This window comes from Carettochelys insculpta, chromosome 26 (genome assembly GCF_033958435.1).
Source record: "Carettochelys insculpta isolate YL-2023 chromosome 26, ASM3395843v1, whole genome shotgun sequence".
In the NCBI taxonomy this organism is placed as follows: Eukaryota; Metazoa; Chordata; order Testudines; family Carettochelyidae; genus Carettochelys; species Carettochelys insculpta.
The window spans coordinates 5,158,419-5,176,371 of NC_134162.1; the positions used below are offsets into that span (position 1 = coordinate 5,158,419).

General features: G+C 44.2%; 1 protein-coding gene across 2 annotated transcripts in view; it reads right to left on the reverse strand.

The window, feature by feature from the left end:
• The window catches only part of MTCH1 (mitochondrial carrier 1), a 28,421-nt gene extending 13,564 nt beyond the window's left edge, over positions 1–14,857 (reverse strand). For both annotated transcript variants that reach the window (XM_074977279.1, XM_074977278.1), the window contains exons 1-5: positions 14,630–14,857; positions 9,559–9,643; positions 5,810–5,916; positions 4,971–5,048; positions 316–373 (exon numbers count right to left, since the gene is read on the reverse strand). In XM_074977279.1, coding sequence (XP_074833380.1) covers positions 316–373; positions 4,971–5,048; positions 5,810–5,916; positions 9,559–9,643; positions 14,630–14,797 — 496 coding nt within the window. In that variant the 5' untranslated portion in view covers positions 14,798–14,857. The remainder of the gene's footprint in view (positions 1–315; positions 374–4,970; positions 5,049–5,809; positions 5,917–9,558; positions 9,644–14,629) is intronic.
• Positions 14,858–17,953: the final 3,096 nt, after the last annotated feature.

Consider the following 17,953-nt stretch of genomic DNA (forward strand, 5'->3'; position numbering starts at 1 on the left):
AAGAAACAAGAGACTTAAATTGCAGCGAGGAAGGTTTAGGTTGGATATTAAGGAAAAGTTTCCTGTTAGGGTAGTTAAGTGTGGGAACAAATTGCATAGGGAGAGTATGGAGTTTCCAGTCACTGGAAGTTTTTAGGAGCAGCTTAGATAAACACCTGTCAGGGATGGAATACTTAGTCAGGCCTGGGGTGTAGAGAACTGGACTAGATCCCTTGAGGTACCATCTACTCCTACAAACACATCGAAGTCTGTGACTAGAATAGGCTATCCAGTATGTCTCAAGAGCATGCCAGGGGTGAGAGGAACAGGACTCACCATGAAGAGGGTGTGAGATAACCCGGGACATACACTGCATCAGCATCTCATGAGAAGTCTGGGGTAAAAAAAAAAAAAACAAACAGTAAAAGCTGCATCAAAGCTAACAAAGCTAGTTGTCAAGTATTGTAGGGGTAGCCATGTTCGTCTGGATCTGTAACAGCAACAAAGGGTCCTGTGGCACCTGATAGACTAACAGAAAAGTTCTGAGCATGAGCTTTCATGAGCACAGACTCACTTCATCAGATGCTGGTCTTGGAAATCTGCAGGGCCAGGTATAGATAAGCCAGAGCAAGGGTGGGGATAACAAGGTTAGCTCAGTCAGCAAGGGTGAGGCTTACTACCAGCAGTTGATCTGGAGGTATGAACACCAAGGGAGGGGAAGCTGCTTCTGTATTTAGCCAGCCATTCGCAGTCTTTGTTTAAGCCTGAGCTGAGGGCATCAAATTTGCAGATGAATTGTAGCTCAGAAATTTCTCTTTGGAGTCTGGTCCTGAAATTTCTTTGCTGTAGGAAATTTCAAAGAAATTTCAGGACCAGACTCCAAAGAGAAATTTCTGAGCTACAGTTCATCTGCAAATTCGATGCCCTCAGCTCAGGCTTAAACAAAGACTGCGAATGGCTGGCTAAATACAGAAGCAGCTTCCCCTCCCTTGGTGTTCATACCTCCAGATCAACTGCTGGTAGTAAGCCTCACCCTTGCTGACTGAGCTAACCTTGTTATCCCCACCCTTGCTCTGGCTTATCTATACCTGGCCCTGCAGATTTCCAAGACCAGCATCTGATGAAGTGAGTCTGTACTCATGAAAGCTCATGCTCAAAACTTTCCTGTTAGTCTATAAGGTGCCACAGAACCCTTCGTTGCTGTTAAAGCTAGTTGTGTTACTCGGAACAAGCCTGCTTACCGAACTGATTCTAAAGTCACCACCTCACTATTTAAGCTCATCTACCACCAAAACATGTGTTCAGAGGGCTAAATTAACCAGTTTCACATATGACGTGACTCCTATGCCCACAGACTTGCTAACCTGGTGAGGAGGGCTTTAAACTAGGTTTGCCGGGGACAGGGGAGCAAAGCCCACAGGCAAGTGGAGAACATGGAAACCTGGGAGATGGGTCGGAAGTAGGAGGGAGCATGGGCAACAATGTCAGAGTAAAAAGAGGGCCAGGAAAAAACTGGGGGGAAAGTTCAAATCAATATCTAAGATGCCTATATACCAATGCAAGAAGTATGGGTAATAAGCAGGAAGAACTGGAAGTGCTAATAAATAAATACAACTATGATATCATTGGCATCACAGAAACTTGGTGGGATAATACACGATTGGAATGTTGGTATTGAAGGCTACAGCCTGGTTAGGAAAGACAGACAGGGAAAAAAGAGGGGAGGTGTTGCCTTATATATAAAAAATGTGCACACTTGGACTGAGGTGGAGATGGACATAGGAGATGGACATGTTGAGAGTCTGTGGGTTAGTTTAAGAGGAGTAAAAAACAAGGGTGATGTCCTGTTAGGAGTCTACTACAGGCCACCTAACCAGGTGGAAGAGGTGGATGATGCTTTTTTTAAACAACTAACAAAATCATCCAGAGCCCAGGATTTGGTGGTGATGGGGGACTTTAACTATCCAGATATATGCTGGGACACTAATACAGCGGGGCACAGACTATCCAATAAGTTCTTAGACTGCATTGGAGACAATTTTTTATTCCAAAAAGTTGAAAAAAGCCACCAGGGGAGAAACTGTTCTGGATTTGATTTTAACAAATAAGGAGGACTTGGTCGAGAATTTGAATGTGGGAGGCTGCTTGGGTGAAAGTGATCATGAAATCATAGAATTCACAATTCTAAGGACTGGTAGGAGGGAAAATAGCAAAACAGAGATGATGGATTTCAGGAAGGCAGATTTGAGTAAACTCAGAGAGCTGGTAGGTAAGATCCCATGGGAGGAAAAACTGAGGGGAAAAACAACTGAGGAGAGTTGGCAGTTTTTCAAAGAGACATTATTAAGGGCCCAAAAACAAGCTATTCCCCTATGTAGGAAAGATAGTAAATATGGGCAAAGACCGCCTTGGCTTAACAAGGAGATCCTGCATGATCTCAAACTAAAAAAGGAATCCTATAAAAAATGGAAACTAGGACAAATTACAAAGAATGAACATAGGCAAACAACACAGGAATGCAGGAGTAAAATTAGAAAGGCTAAGGCACAAAATGAGCTCAAACTAGCTACAGGCATAAAGGGTAACAAGAAGGCCTTTTACAAATATATTAGAAACAAGAGGAAGACCAAGGACAGGGTAGGGCCATTGCTCAGTGAGGAAGGAGAAACAGTAACGGGGAACTTGGAAATGGCAGAGATGCTTAATGACTTCTTTGTTTCGGTCTTCACAGAGAAGTCTGAAGGAATGCCTGACATAGAGAATGCTGGTGGAAAAGGGGTAGAGTTAGTTTTTGAAATAAAAAAAGAACAAGTTAAAAACCATTTGGAAAAATTAGATGTCTGCAAGTCACCAGGGCCTGATGAAATGCATCCTAGAATCCTCACGGACCTGATAGAGGAGGTAGCTGAGCCGTTAGCTCTCATTTTTGGAAAGTCATGGGAGACAGGAGAGATTCCAGAAGACTGGAAGAGGGCAAATATAGTGCCCATCTACAAAAAGGGGAATAAGAACAACCCAGGAAATTACAGGCCAGTCAGCTTAACTTCTGTGCCAGGAAAGATAATGGAGCAGGTAGTTAAGGAAGTCATCTGCAAGCACTTGGAAGGTAGTAAAGTGATAGGGAACAGCCAGCATGGTTTTGTAAAAGACAAATCATGTCAAACCAACCTGATAGCTTTTTTTGACACGATCACGAGACTCATAGATAAGGGAGAAGCAGTGGATGTGGTATACCCAGACTTTAGTAAAGCATTTGATACGGTCTCGCATAATATTCTTATCGACAAACTAGGCAAGTCCAACTTAAATAGCACTGCAATAAGGTGGGTGCATAACTGGCTGGCTAATCGTACCCAGAGAGTAGTTGTTAATGGTGCTCAATCCTGCTGGAAAAGCATAACAAGTGGGGTTCCGCTGGGGTCTGTTTTGGGACCAGTTCTGTTCAATATCTTCATTAATGATTTGGATATTGGCATAGAAAGTACGCTTATTAAGTTTGCAGATGATACCAAGCTGGAAGGAGTTGCAACTACCTTGGAGGATAGGGTCATAATTCAGAATGATCTAGATAAATTGGAGAAATGGTCTGAAGTAAACAGGATGAAGTTTAATAAAGATAAATGTAAGGTGTTGCACTTAGGAAGGAATAATCTGTTTCACACATACAGAATGGGAAAAGACTGTCTAGGAAGGAGTACAGCAGAAAGGGACCTAGAGGTTCTAGTAGATCACAAGTTAAATATGAGTCAACAGTGTGATGCTGTTGCAAAAAAAGCAAACATGATTCTGGGATGCATTAGCAGGTGTGTTGTGAACAAGACACGAGAAATCATTCTACCGCTCTACTCTGCGCTGGTTAGGCCTCAGCTGGAATATTGTGTCCAGTTCTGGGCACCACAATTCAAGAAAGATGTGGAGAAATTAGAGAAGGTCCAGAGAAGAGCAACTAGAATGATAAAAGGTCTGGAGAACATGACTTATGAAGAAAGGCTGAAAGAATTGGGCTTGTTTAGCTTGGAAAAAAGAAGATTATGGGGGGACATGATAGCGGTTTTCAGATATCTTAAAGGGTGTCATAAGGAGGAGGGAGAAAACTTGTTCTTCTTGGCCTCTGAGGACAGAACAAGAGGCAATGGACTTAAGCTGCAGCAAGGGAAGTTTAGGTTGGACATTAGGAAAAAGTTCCTAACTGTCAGGGTGGTCAAGTACTGGAATAAGTTGCCAAGGGAGGTTGTGGAATCTCCCTCGCTGGAGATATTTAAGAACAGATTAGATAGATGTCTATCAGGGATGGTGTAGATAGTGGTCGGTCCTGCCGTCAGGGCAGGGGACTGGACTCGATGGCCTCTCGAGGCCCCTTCCGGTCCTAGTGTTCTATGATTCTATGAATATTGCTGAGTTACATGGTATATTCTGGAGCCAAGGGAGTGGTCCCAAAAGAGGGTTATAAAGAAATAATTTCATAGAAATACCTTGTCCTTACCACAAAGGTGTCATAGTACACTGCCTCAAAATATTCCACGTCTGGTCATTTCCTACTAAGCTGTGTCTAGGTTGCTGTTATTCCTCATCTACTTTTGCATTTGTCATCTGTTCACTCCTTGGTTTCCTGAATGCCAAAGGCCTGGAAACTGGGTGAGATACTGGCATCCACCTCCTCTTATTAAAGGTCAGTTGAAAAGTGTCAGAAGACTTAGTTTACACTAAACTTCTCATGATAAACTTCTCAACAATATTTGTATGAAATATTTAATAGCCAGGTTTTGGTGAACCTCCTGCTTAGCGTTAATATCTTGGTACTCACTATGTATTTTTCCAACCAATTTCACCCATGCTAGCTGAATGTTTCGTCCCAGTGTTTTCAGCCCCCAAGGTGGCTGGCTTCATTGTGAGCGCCTGAGATTATTCAGCGAAATGCAATAGTCATACCCTGAGGTAGTTCCCAGTATCTGCACTTGATAACGGTTCGATGAGGAGAAAATGCTCCTAACCTCTTTCACCACTTTTTTGAGGGAAGTTTTCACATCATCCTTGTTAGAAACATGCTCCATGTCCTCCAAAGGAAAGACCTGGGAGATTAAAAAAAACAAACAAACAAACAAACAAACAAACAAAACAAACACACACTGAAATTCATGACAGCTAAAGACAGATGTGAATAATCACCGATTTGTGCTCATGGCTGACAGTAAAACAATATCATCTCAGTCAAATTTAGAAGAACATCCACACATAATAAGACTAACTGGCTTGATAAGGAATTTTAACGTTACTGGGGTCAGCCCTTTATATATTACTGATCCTTCATGGCAGACAAGCTCCCACCAGCTAAAATTTGAGCATGTGGACTTTTTTAAAGCAACTTGGTCATAACTGAATAACCTGCTCTCAAAATAGCCAAAAGGATCACCAGCCTTTATGGCTGTATGGACTATTTGTAGTAGTCCATAAAGCCACATGGACACAGAACATAAGGGGACATTCAAGAGAACAGAAAAAAGAGGGAACAGAAATGGTGCATAGGACTGTATTCTCACAAAATTATCACCCAAGAAACATCTGGAGAATCACCAATTTAAACAATGGGCACATCCAGAGAGAATGCCTGGAGGCTGAAGCTCTTCCCATCTTGCTTCCAGACAATTTTAAAGATGACTAGATATCACTGGTTCTCAGCAAAGCACCTACACTGAGTTGGGTTTAATTCTCCACATACCGATGTTGCAAAAATCACATGTAAATACTACTTAATTCTGTTCCATCACCACTGTGCAACCATGTAGCATTAGACACATTAAGTCCCTTATTAAAAACACGCTTGCTCTTTTACCTTCTTCATAGTCCCCCGGGTGACGGTGGATAAAGTGCTAGAGATGATTCGAGGAGCAAGGCCACGGAAGAGGCCCATTTTCCCATCCACTTCCACAATGTGTCTAGCTAGGTCAGAAAACATCACATTGGTGTCATTTCACAAATCATCTGGAACACAGTGTGAAGAGTCCCCAGCTTCCAACATAAACAGCACTAGGACACAAACATGTTAAAGCATCTGCTTGAAATAATGTAAAATACTTATTGTGACTGAGCATAAAAGCCCATGGATGCTTCAGGTGAGATACAAAGGACCTCTCATCTGCTTCTATTTGCTAAAGATGCCTTAGTTTTGGGGGGGTTTTTTTCCTGCAGGGTGGGTAAAGATGGAACATTACCTCTGTTGTCTTGTAGTATTAAACCTCTTGATCTTGTTCTGCCTAAGTAAAACAGTTAAGACAATTTAACTGTACCTAGCGAGGAAGTGAAGAATCCCTTATCTGTTCATGGGATTTCTTCCTCCTCCTACCCAGGGGAGTTAGTTTGAGAGGATGGATGGCCAGGATGCTAGTACAGAAGAGAGGAGACCCAGGTTCAATTTCTTGATTTCCCATAGCGTTCTTACGCAACCTTGCGCATGTCATTTAGTCTTTGCCTTGGTTTCCCGGCAAACTATAACAGTACTTCCCTCTTTCACATGAGTATTCTGAGGATAAATACATTTAAACTTGTATTTGCTCTCTGATCCTACAGTAACCGGGGAACAACTAAATACCTAAAATAGATTTCAGAAACAATAATTTATTCCGTTCTTTGAGCTCTTTGAATAAGGTGCTGTATAAAACTTCAGTCATTACAAAGACTGCTAGAGAGAGAGAAAGAGAGGAAAAACAAGTACATCACATTTATCCCTGGTGTAACAGCATTGATTTCAGTGGCATTACAGCAGAGGTGAATTTGACCCAATATGTGCTGAGCACTAGAACACAGCGTTCCTGCCCACCCACTCCTTGCTTCCTACAAGGCTCTGCTTGTTCCTTAGTGCCACACTGCATGGATTCCTTAAACCACATGACCCCAATCACTACAAATTTTATCAAAATAGACCTTCTGACAACAAGGGGAGATACTGTAGAACTCTCACAACTTCAAAGTCATTAGAACAGATTTGCAAGTTACTTGATTGCTACTGCATTTTGTATTCCTTTCCCCATCACTTAATGGATATTTCAACCTGATTTTAGTACCCTCTCCATGCCTGCCCTCTCATTTTAAAAGAGCTTTACATAGTGTGAGTAAGGTCAGGCCCACTCCTGGGCCCCAGAACCCCTGGTTAGTTTAAATCTCACAGACAATTTAGGGACTGAGGCGTGTGCCCTACTTGCCCTTGCTAGGGTCCCTCGACTAGAAAGGCATTGGAGTAGCTGCCGCTGATTTTCCTGGGCTGGGTAAATAGTCCTCCCCAGACACGGGCCGAGCTCGCAGGCTACTTAGAGAAGGAAGCCCGAATACTCCTTGTCGGTGCTCCTCACCTCCCCTGCTTTCTCCGGCAATGCTGACATTCTCCTGCCAGCTTTCTGACTTTCTCCCTCTGTTCTAATCCCCTCCACCTCATTTTAGGCTCCTCTCCCACTCTCCACACCTTCCCCCCAGCAGGGGAGGCTTTTTAAGGGGCCCCTTGGGAGCCTGAAGTGAGATCAGCGCTCCCGATTGATTTATAGCAGCCAGTCAGCTGCTCACACTCTGCCCCAATAATTCCAGGTCAGCGGCTCCTGGATGCCCTGAAGTAACCCTCTCTTAAATATCCAGGGCCCATTCTGCTTTTTAGAGCTGCCTCTCTCCCCTTTTAATGCAGCCCTCTCTACAGATCCTTTCTCCATACTTGTCACTCCCTGCCTCTTCAGGATTTTACAAAGGGGGCAAAGCAATGTACCTAAGGACAGCAAAACTCACTATCAGCACAGGGTCCATAAGTTTATGACTCCCACATTTCCTTGATGCACTTAAAAAGCACATCAAATTGATCCCTGGTGTAACAGCATTGATTTCACTGGAGTTATTGCTCAGGTGTAAGAGAATTTCTCCTCAAAAGAGAAATTAAAGCACTTCTCTTCTGAACTCTTCCCCTCCTTTGCTTCTTCCCTTTAAGGCCTAAACTACACTAACAGCAGCAGCAGCCGCACCAACAGAGCCAGGACAATTCCCTTGCTCCCACTGTGAACACCCATGCCATTCAAAGCTTGGACTCCTCAGCCACATGCGAGTCCGCAACCGATGAGCCAGTGCAAGCTCAAGATGTCATCGTTGGACACGACAGACTACCTACACGCTACTAATAAAGCATGATAGGGTCGCATCTACACTACATTCCCCTCTTGGAGGAGGAATACAAATGAGGGAGATCGAAAATGCAAACAAAGTGCTGATTTACAAATACTGCACTTCATCTGCATATTCTCATGATATTGCATTTCTGGAAAGGACTTTTCTGAAAACAAAACAGCAGTGTAGATGGGGTTCCTTCGGAAAACGAACCAATTTTCGAAAGAACCCTTCCCCCCCCTCAGAAATAAGGGTTCTTTCAAAAACTATTTTTTTCCCCAAGGAACCCTGTGTACACTGCTGTTTTTGTTTTTGGAAAAGTCTCTTCCGGAAACACAATTTGTGTGAGATTATGCAAATGATGTGCAAAATTTGTAAACGAGTGCTTCATTTGCATTTTTAATCTCCCTCATTTCCTTTCCTTCTCCAAAAGGGGAAATGTAGGGCAGATGCAGTCTAGTGGATCAAGCTACAAAAAAGCCATATTTTGTACAGTACGGAAGAGTTTCACTCTCCCTTAAAACAGGCTAAATCCTTCATCAAAGTTCCATTTGGCTCAGCTATATGCTCAATTTCCATTCTCTACCTACAAAACAGACTGTTAAGTGGCCCAGGGAAAAGCAGCATTAGGTGACGTGGTTAAATGTGCAGAGCAAATCTTAATGTAAAGCCATCGCCATAACAATCTTGACCCCGACTCATTAGTAAAATCATAAATATCTAAGAGCTTAGTAAACTGCAGTGGCATGCTTCGGATTTAAGCTCATCCCAACAACTATAGGTTGAGCCTCTTCAGTCTGGAACTCTCTCATCTAGCAACATTTGCAATCCAGCATTATTTTAGTTGAACAGACAACCACTTATGAGTGTGGCCAAGTTTCCTGTGGTCCGATAAAGTTTGTTTGCAGTCACTAGTCCTGGCTTTCAATGTTTTGTGCTGTTATTTAGCTCTAACTTACCCCTAAATGTCTTCTAAGAGCCCAGTAAGCAGCGGACATGTTGGTAGTGCTGCTAGACAATACTGACTACCTGTGGTCCAGCAAATTCTCTTGCTTGGGACCGGCCCGGTCCCAAGGATGCTGGACTAGAGAGGGTCAACCTGTAGTTTTCTCTTCTTTGCAACAAATGTTACAGAAATCTAGCCAAAAGCTTTGACTAAAGACTGAGGCATCAATTGGCCAACACATTTCTGGTTCCACCTCTGCTTGCAGCTGAGCTCAACAGTACCATTAAAATGAAACTGTATGTTGAGTGTGAACTGCCAAAGCGTAAGACGCAGAACCCTAGGGAATGCATCAGAGGTAAGACAGTTGTATCAAGACATAACTATATTGTATGTGGAACTGAGAATGGTCACTTGAGTAAGTTTAAATAGGTCCCGAATGGGCAGTTTTCACATCTTTCCCTTTAAAATAGGGTCTCAAGCTATCACTGAGATATACTCACCATACGTGAAGAAGCCAGGTAGGTACAATACTTTTCTTCCCAGAACGTTTCTCCCAATGGTTGGGGGTAGAGGTTCATGCCCGACCTTCAAAAGAAACACCAGTCACCTAATATTCACTTTTCACAAGGACTCCCCGAAGTCATTGGATCACAAGAACATGATCACCTGAATTATGGGTTATAGGAGAGCTATGTCCTGCCAAATCTCCCATCTGTACTGAGCTCAATGCAATGATACTACTCATGGATTGATAACTGGTTAAAAGAAGGAAACAAAGGGTAGGAATAAATGGTCAGCTTTCATAATGGAGAGGAGTAACTAGTGGTGTCCTCAAAGGTCTGTACCGAGACCTATCCTATTCAACATATTCATAAATGATCTGGAGAAACAGATAAAGAGCGAAGTGGCAAAATTTGCAGAAGATACTAAATTGCTCAAGATCGTTAAATCCAAAGCAGATTGTGAAGAGCTTCAAATGATCTCACAAGACTAGATGACTGGGCAACAAAATGGTAGATGAATTTAATGTTGATAAATGCAAAGTAATGCATGTGGGAAAACAATCGCAAATACTGGCACAAAATGATGGGGACTAAATTAGCTACTACCACTGAAGAGAAAGATGTTGGAGTCACTGTGGATAGTTCGCTGAAAACATCCACTCAATGTGCTGCAGAAGTCAAAAAAGCACATAGAATGTTATGAATCATTACAAACGGATAGAGTGTATCTATTTGCCACTATATAAATCCATACTATGCCCACATCTTGAATACTGCATACAGATATGGTCACCTCAACTCAAAATAGATCTCTTGGCATAGGAAAACATTCAGAAAAGGGCAATATAAATGATAAGGGGTTTGGAACTGCTGCCATATAAGGAGAGATTACAAAAACTGGGACTTTTCTGCTTAGAAAAGAAGAAAACACAGGGGACATGACAGAGGTCTATAAAACCATGACTGGTATCGAGAAAATAAATAAGCAAAAGTTATTTACTTCTTCCCATAACAGAAGAATTACAGGTCACCAAAGCAAATGAGTGGCTTGCAGGTTTAAATCAAACAGAAGGAAGTATTTCTTGACATAACACAAACTCAAGCTATGGAATTCTTTCGCAGAGGAGGTTGTGAAGACCAAGACTTCAACAGGTCTTTTTAAAAAAGCCAGATAACTTCTTGGACGATAAATCCATCGATGGCTATTGGCAAGATGGGTAAGAATGATGCCCCTAAACTATGCTTGTTAAGCTTTGGCTACACTAGAGCATACAGTCGATTTTAAGGCAATTAGCTCAATTTTACAATGTGACTGTCTTCACTGCAAATACCATTAGGTCAATTTTAAGGGGCGGTAAGGTCAACTTTCACACCCTGCCCCTCCCAGGCAGCGTAATTCTAAGTTCAAATTTAAAAGGTTGAATTAATGCTAGTGTGGGAACAACATTAAATAGATTTTATTGGCCTCCAGAGATATCCCACAATACCCCACAGGTGTCTGTTCTGGCCACTTTCACCTTCACTGCTAGCCATCAGGAAGCCCAGGAATTTGAATTCTTTTTATTTTTCACCAGTGTCGACCTCAGCGCACCTCAGGAGTGATCACATCTAGCCATGCTGAGTTCTCATGGTTCTAGTTCTGATCAGAGTTCTCAGGATCACAAAAGAGCCCTATCATGGAGCCACCAGGAGATGCAGTATCTCATTTCTGTGTAGTGTGACGAATCTGTGCTGAGCAAACTGCAAACCAGCAAAAGAAACATGGACATTTATGGAAAGCTCTTCCCGGGCATGATGGAGAATGGGTACACCAGAGATGCTCAGCAATGCTGAGTCAAAATCAAGGAGCTCAGGGAGAGTTACCAGGTGAAAGAAGCCAATGGGTGATCTGGGACATGTCCCAAAACATTCCACTTTTACAAGCAGCTCAATGAGATTCTTGGGAAAGACCCAACCATGGTAGCCAAAAATTGCCTGGACTCCTCAGGAGACAGCGTTTGGCTCTCCAGTGAGAGCCAAGAGGGTGAGGAGGCGGCAGAGGCTGATTAAGAGAAAGATGCTGCCAGCCAGTACACCCCCAAGGCAGCTGATCCTGCCAGCCAGGAGCTCTTCTCACCTTGAAGCCAGTTCCCTCATTGACACCTGATGCTCCAGAGTCCGCCAATGCTCGAGTGGGCTCTTTGGCGAGTATATTTTTTTAAATGGCTACAAGTGGGTTGTGTCTGGGTTGGGGTATAGGTTTATTTCTGTTAAGTGCATTTTTTTAAACTGCTACAGGTGGGTTGCAAGTGGGATGAGGTGGATCTGGGGTTGGAGTGCTTATCCTGTTTTGGGGAGCTCCATAAAGGTCTCAGTCAGTCAGATACTATTTTATTCTTTGCAGGAGGTTTTTGGGGAAGCTTGATCTATTGTGGCTTCCACAATAGCCAATCTTTCCATGCCAAGCCACCAGTGTGTAATCTGGCATCATGGCACCACACAGCATTCTACAAAATTTTCCAGCCCTGTGCTCACGCAGTAAGAGCATATTTTCTTTTTCCCTCTGTTATTCTTAAGAGGCTGATCTGTTTTTCATTGCATCCAGGACAGCAAGCAGCTCTGCATTTCTGGTCCCCAGTCCTTCAATGTCACCCAAATCATCCACATCCCCTCATCCTCCCACTGGCTTTGTCTAATAACATTCCACACGACGCTTTGGGAAGTGGCCATAACACAGAGTGCAATGGCTCTAAGCTGTTTGGGATCCATGCGAGCACCATGCAGCAGTGTGCACTAGGGGCATGCTTTGGGACAATGGCCCAAAAATGGCATGAAATTCCTTGGGACATTTGTTTTCCAATGGCGAAGGGTGGGAGGGGAGGGATTAAACTCTGGGATGATGATGTCAAACACCCACAAGCACATTTTTCCCCACAATGCACTGGTAAAAAAAAACCCAAGAATGCAAAGGAGCTGCAGGCACTGTGGGACAGGTAACCACAATGCATTGCTGAGACAGTTGAACCTAACTAAGGCAATGGAGACACTCTATGTTGATTTTCTGGATGTGTGTGGATACTCACCTTCGACTTTATAAAATTTAGTGGTAAAATGTCAACTTCAATAAATTCAGCTTTATTTCATAGTATAGACCATGGGTTGGCAACCAAAATAGGAAGAAGAGCCATTTTTCCAATTCGGTGAAAAACTCAATAACTAAAGAGCCGCGATGCACATGAATACAAGATGGTTCTTAATAAAGAATGAAAATGGTACTTTTTTAACCTCTATTTTAAGAACAGTGCACACACAATGATTTGTAATGTGATACATATTCACTGCAGAATGTGCAAAAACTTTTCACATATTCTATTTCCTTACACTTTATGTGTGTTTCTACCATCTTCTTTCTAACTTTCAGTCCCAAACCTTCTCTCTCTCTCTGGAGGACATTAGAAGGAGTTATCCTACATTTTGGTATCAAGTGTTGTTTGCCATTTAGATATAAGTTGTTTATTTTTGGGCTTTTAGACGTTCATCGTTTATCAAAAATAGTCAAGAAGGTTTTTTGTTTTGTTTTTTAAACTGTGCAATTATAGCATCGGGAGTCACAAAGAAGTCCTTAAAGAGATGCAGGTTGCAGACACTTGGTGTAGACACAGCTTTAGAAGGTGGGAATGGATGACAGGGAAGGGATCACTTTATGATTACTTGTTCTGTTCATTCCTGTTGGGCACCTGGCATTGGCCACTGTCGAAGACAGGATACTAAACTAGATGGTCAGACCCAGTATGGCCACTCTTGTGTCCCACTGTCCATACCGAAACTCCTTCCCCAAGGGTTCCCCTGTGCTTAAAGAAACATCTCATTTTCTTGAACAAATGCATGAATGAAGCCAAGACACCAATATTAGTATTATTCAAGAATATTATAAGCCATATTTCTGATATGCGGCCCAGGTATTAATCTCCACCCAGATCCAGTGCAACCGAATGGGAAAGATCCACTCTTTCCCTTACATTTCACAGACCTCTGGCACTCATCTACCCATTCCACACAGCATTACAACGCTTTCACCCTTACATAGCTGAAACATAGGTCATGCTCCCACCCAGCAGTGTTGCCTGTAATCTGGGCACCCACAGCTGGCAGCATGTGTTTCTACTGGTGGTGCATATCTGTAAATGTCTTGGTGCACATAACAAAATTCATTCTGCCCATGAATGAAAAAAAAACTAGAGGGAACACTGCCCCCTCCACATGTACCACAGATTCCTGCAGAAGTACATTTAGAAACGCTTACATGCAGCAAGCTTGGAAACTTTTACATGCCGCTGCTGCCTTCCTGTATTTGCACACATCGTGCACCGAGTTCTGGAGTTGCTCGCCAATTCTCAAGACGCTCAAAGAGCCCTGCACATGCCCAATTCAAACCACTATCTTGTCTCACTCTCCGCACATGTCCCAGAAAAACCCTATACCTCAATCTTGTTCAGTCATGTGGCCCTGAATGTGCCTGCTTCCCCTTTGTAAGCCTAAGCCCCAGAGAGTCCCTTGACAAAGAAATCTATCTGCATGATCCTGAATTCTCCAGGCACTCGCAGTACTCCTACAAAATGCCACAGATCCACCCCTGTGCACCAAGGTCCCCTCAAAGGCCTCTCCCCATCCTCGATTCGCTGCAGCCCTGGAGAGGAGCCTATGGGTGCCATCCCAAGGTCCCCCAAAACTGACGTCCTGCCCAGTCACCCACTGCAACTCTCCCTGCCACAGAGCCCAGGATGCCTTCAGCCCCCTTGCCACCAACATGCCGAGTTCCCAGTGAGTGTTTCAAAGACGCTACTGGTGTCCCCGACTCACTCCAGGGCTTCCCCGCTCCAGCCCCTTCCACTGGGAGTCCCCCTGCTTCCCCCCACGCCCAGCAGCACCCTTCGAGCAGGGCCTCCCCGCCTGCCCCAGCTAGCCTGACAACGGGCTCCCCTCCCTCCTCATCCCTACTGCCCCCCCATTGCCTCCTCCTCCTCCTCCTCCCAGGCTTCCCCGCCACCGCCACCGCCACCGCCACCCCGGGGCGGCATGCCGCCCGGACCTGGACCAGCAGCTTGACGTAGAGCAGCGGGTGGCTCAGCGCCGTGAAACCGGCCCCCAACACCAAGAAGAGGGACTCGGCTCCCTCCAGCGGCTCCGGCTGCGGCTCCGGCTCCGTGCCGCAGGAGGCCACGCGGGGATCTCCGGGGCGAGCGGCGGCAGCTGCCATCTCCACGGCAACAACAGCGGGGCAGGGGCTGCCCAGAGACAGGGCGCTCTTCCGGGTCAGGGCCCGGGCCGGAAGTTCCTGGAGGCACGTGACTAGGAACAGGACGGTTATGAGCATCACGTTGTCTGGCGTCAAAGCCGACGGGGAAGGAACCATCATTAAAGGAAAAGGGGAGTCGGCCTAATCCAGAACACGGAGGTGGCGGGAAATACCATTGTGCACAGATTGCAGGGGGGGCATATTTCCATGGAAGGAAAGCTCTTTATTGCAGGGTCTCCATAACATGCACACACCAAGGGCCCACGCATGACAAGTGCACTGGATACCTGCGGCAGGACGTTCATCCCCCTGTCCCCACCTGTCTCTTATTGTAAGTCCTCCCATAACCTTCACCCACTGCTTCCTTGCTGCAGTGCCAATTTATATCCTGTCCCTACCTGTGTGTTATTGTAGGTCCTACCATAACCTTTATGCCCTGCCTTGTGGCTGCAGTGCCAGCCTATGTCCTAACTCCATCTCTGTGTTACTGTAACATAACATATACATAGATTAAGAGAGTCTAAAGTCAAAAGGGACCATGAGGTTATCTTGGTTTGTAAGGATATGGCCTGTAGCCATATTGGAAGGCCGTAGGGCTTTCATCTGTGCCAAATTGAAAGAGCAGCAGCCATTAGCTGAAAAATAGGGAGTCACGTACAGTATTCACATTCTATCTAAATTGCATTAAGGGCTCCGGGTGTGGCCTTGGAGATATTTTGTTTTCCTTTGCCCATGTGCGGGTGTCATGAATGAATAAGAAAGGGGTTAAGCTCTTCCTGAGGTAACTTGAGCCCAGGTGGACAACTGAGAGTGGAGTGACATTTTTTGAACTGAGAACAATTGCAGTTTGGGGGATTTTTTGTGTGCTGGGATGGCAGAGAGAAAGAGGAGATGTTTCTCAGGTAATTGTAATGAAGATCATAAATACTCTGATTGTCTCAAAATCAGACATAGAGGTGTAAGTAAAAGGGTCATATATAGTTACGTGCAATCAGGTTATGGCTGTTTTGAATTCGGTTGGACTGGCTGTCTGCTGTTTGCTTGTTGCTTTGTGTTGTTGTTTGCTGCTCTGTTCTTTTTTGTTGATTTGACTTGATGATTCTCCTTCTGTAGCTTTTAAGCTAAATCCTAGGGAAATAGTTTTGTCTGTGTCAAACCCTATCATTTATTTTCTCTTGTGAACTAATCTCTCTATCTCTTTTTTTAAGCAAACAATCTGATACCCACTCATGCATCTGATGAAGTGGGTCTTTGCCCACAAAAGCTCATGTTCCAAAATATCTGTTAGTCTGTAAGGTGCAACAAGACTTCTTGTTGTTCTCAAAGCTACAGACTAACACAGCTACCTCTCTGATGCTAATCTGATACCTGTGTACTGAGAAGGATCTGTCTGCCTTCAGCCACATAGCTATCAAGTTAGCTTGCTGTTCTCAAGCCCTCTGTGGAGGGGAGAATGGGGCTGGAATTTTCCCCACAGTGGGCATTCCCCAGTGTGCTTGCCTGAGTTAAAGGGGTTTCGGAGGACTGGGATGGTGGCATCTTATCTTCCAGGGTCCAGGGGATCTGCGACCTGGGGCAGCTTTCAAGTAAAGCCTATATATAGGCAAGGTGTTTTTAAGTTTTTGCAGGCCCCCACTTTCTGCACTCGGTGTACCAGTGGGGAAGGAGCCCTGCAGGGTTGCCAGGTTCCATTGGTTCCCATTCAGATAGCTTGTTTCCTACCCGGGTTAGTGCAGTGACATTTCTGCAAACCACGGGCTTGTGACGTGAGGTGCATGTTGACTGCATGCAACATTGATTGTAATAATCATGCACTCCCTCTGCATCCAATCAAAGCAGTTCAATCAGCACACTCTTCATATTCTACATATGCAAGATCAGGTAACAAAACCCCCCTGTTCTGGGAGACCATCATGGTTAAGACAATCTTGCGTCCCACTGAGATGAAGAAGGGCCACTCATGCGGCCCATTCACTAGCGTAGGTTACCCATCGCTGTTATACACCCTGCCATCTTACTGCAGGACCCCTGTAACGTGTATGCGGTGATGTCATTTGTCAGCCTGACATGGCCCTCCCAGGAGATATGCTGCCTTCTTGGGGCCTGTATCTGAGAAGTTATGGAGGGATTGTTGAGGAGCATCTGAGCCTCTGACTCGTATCCCATGCTACTCATCCATGTGCACACTAAAGATACTGTGAAATGTGACTGAGCAGAGAAGAAATGACCACAGGACTCTGGGAGTAAGGGTGAGGGAACGGGGGGCAAGTGGTGTTCTCCTCCAGCCTTCCCCTCTCAAAGAAAGCCATAAGGTTCTTAACAAATCCAAGCTGACCATTACTTATTACCTTGTTTTCTTCTAGGTGTTTGCTTGATTATTTGCTCTATTATCTTTCCAGGTTCTGAAGTTAATCTGACTGGTTTGTAATTCCTCCAGTTGTCCTTGTTCCCCTTTTTATAGATTGGTACCATATTTGTCCTTTTCACAGCCTCTGGAATCTCTCCTGCCTTCCATGACTTTTTGAAAATAATCACTAATGGCTCAGATATCCTCTCACTCAGCTTGAGTATTTTAGGATGTCTTTCATGCTGGTGATTTGGAGACTTCACACTTGTCTAAATAATTAACTTGTTCTTTCCCTATTTTAATCTCAGATCCTCTCTCATTTTCACTAGCATTCACTATGGTAGATGTCCAATCGCTACTAACCCTTTTGATTAAAGTTGAAAGAAAAAATGCCATTTAGCATGTCCGCCACTTCCACATTTTCTGTTATTGTTCCCCAGCCACCCAATGACCCTCTTCACTGAGCAACAAGCCTACCTTGTCCTTAGTTTTCCTCTTGCTTCTAATGTACTTGTAGAATGTATTCTTGGTACCCCTTATGTTTCTAGATATTTTAATCTTGTTTTGTGCCTCGGCCTTTCAAATTCTTATCCCCACAAGCTTGTATTGTTTGTTTATATTCATACATTGTAATTTGACCTAACTTCCACTTTTTGTGGGTCTCTTGAGTTTCAAATCATTGAAGATCTGCTGGTTAAGGCAAGGCAGTCTCTTATAATACTTCTTAGCTTTATTACACAGTAGGGTAGTTTGCTCCTGTACCCTTAAAA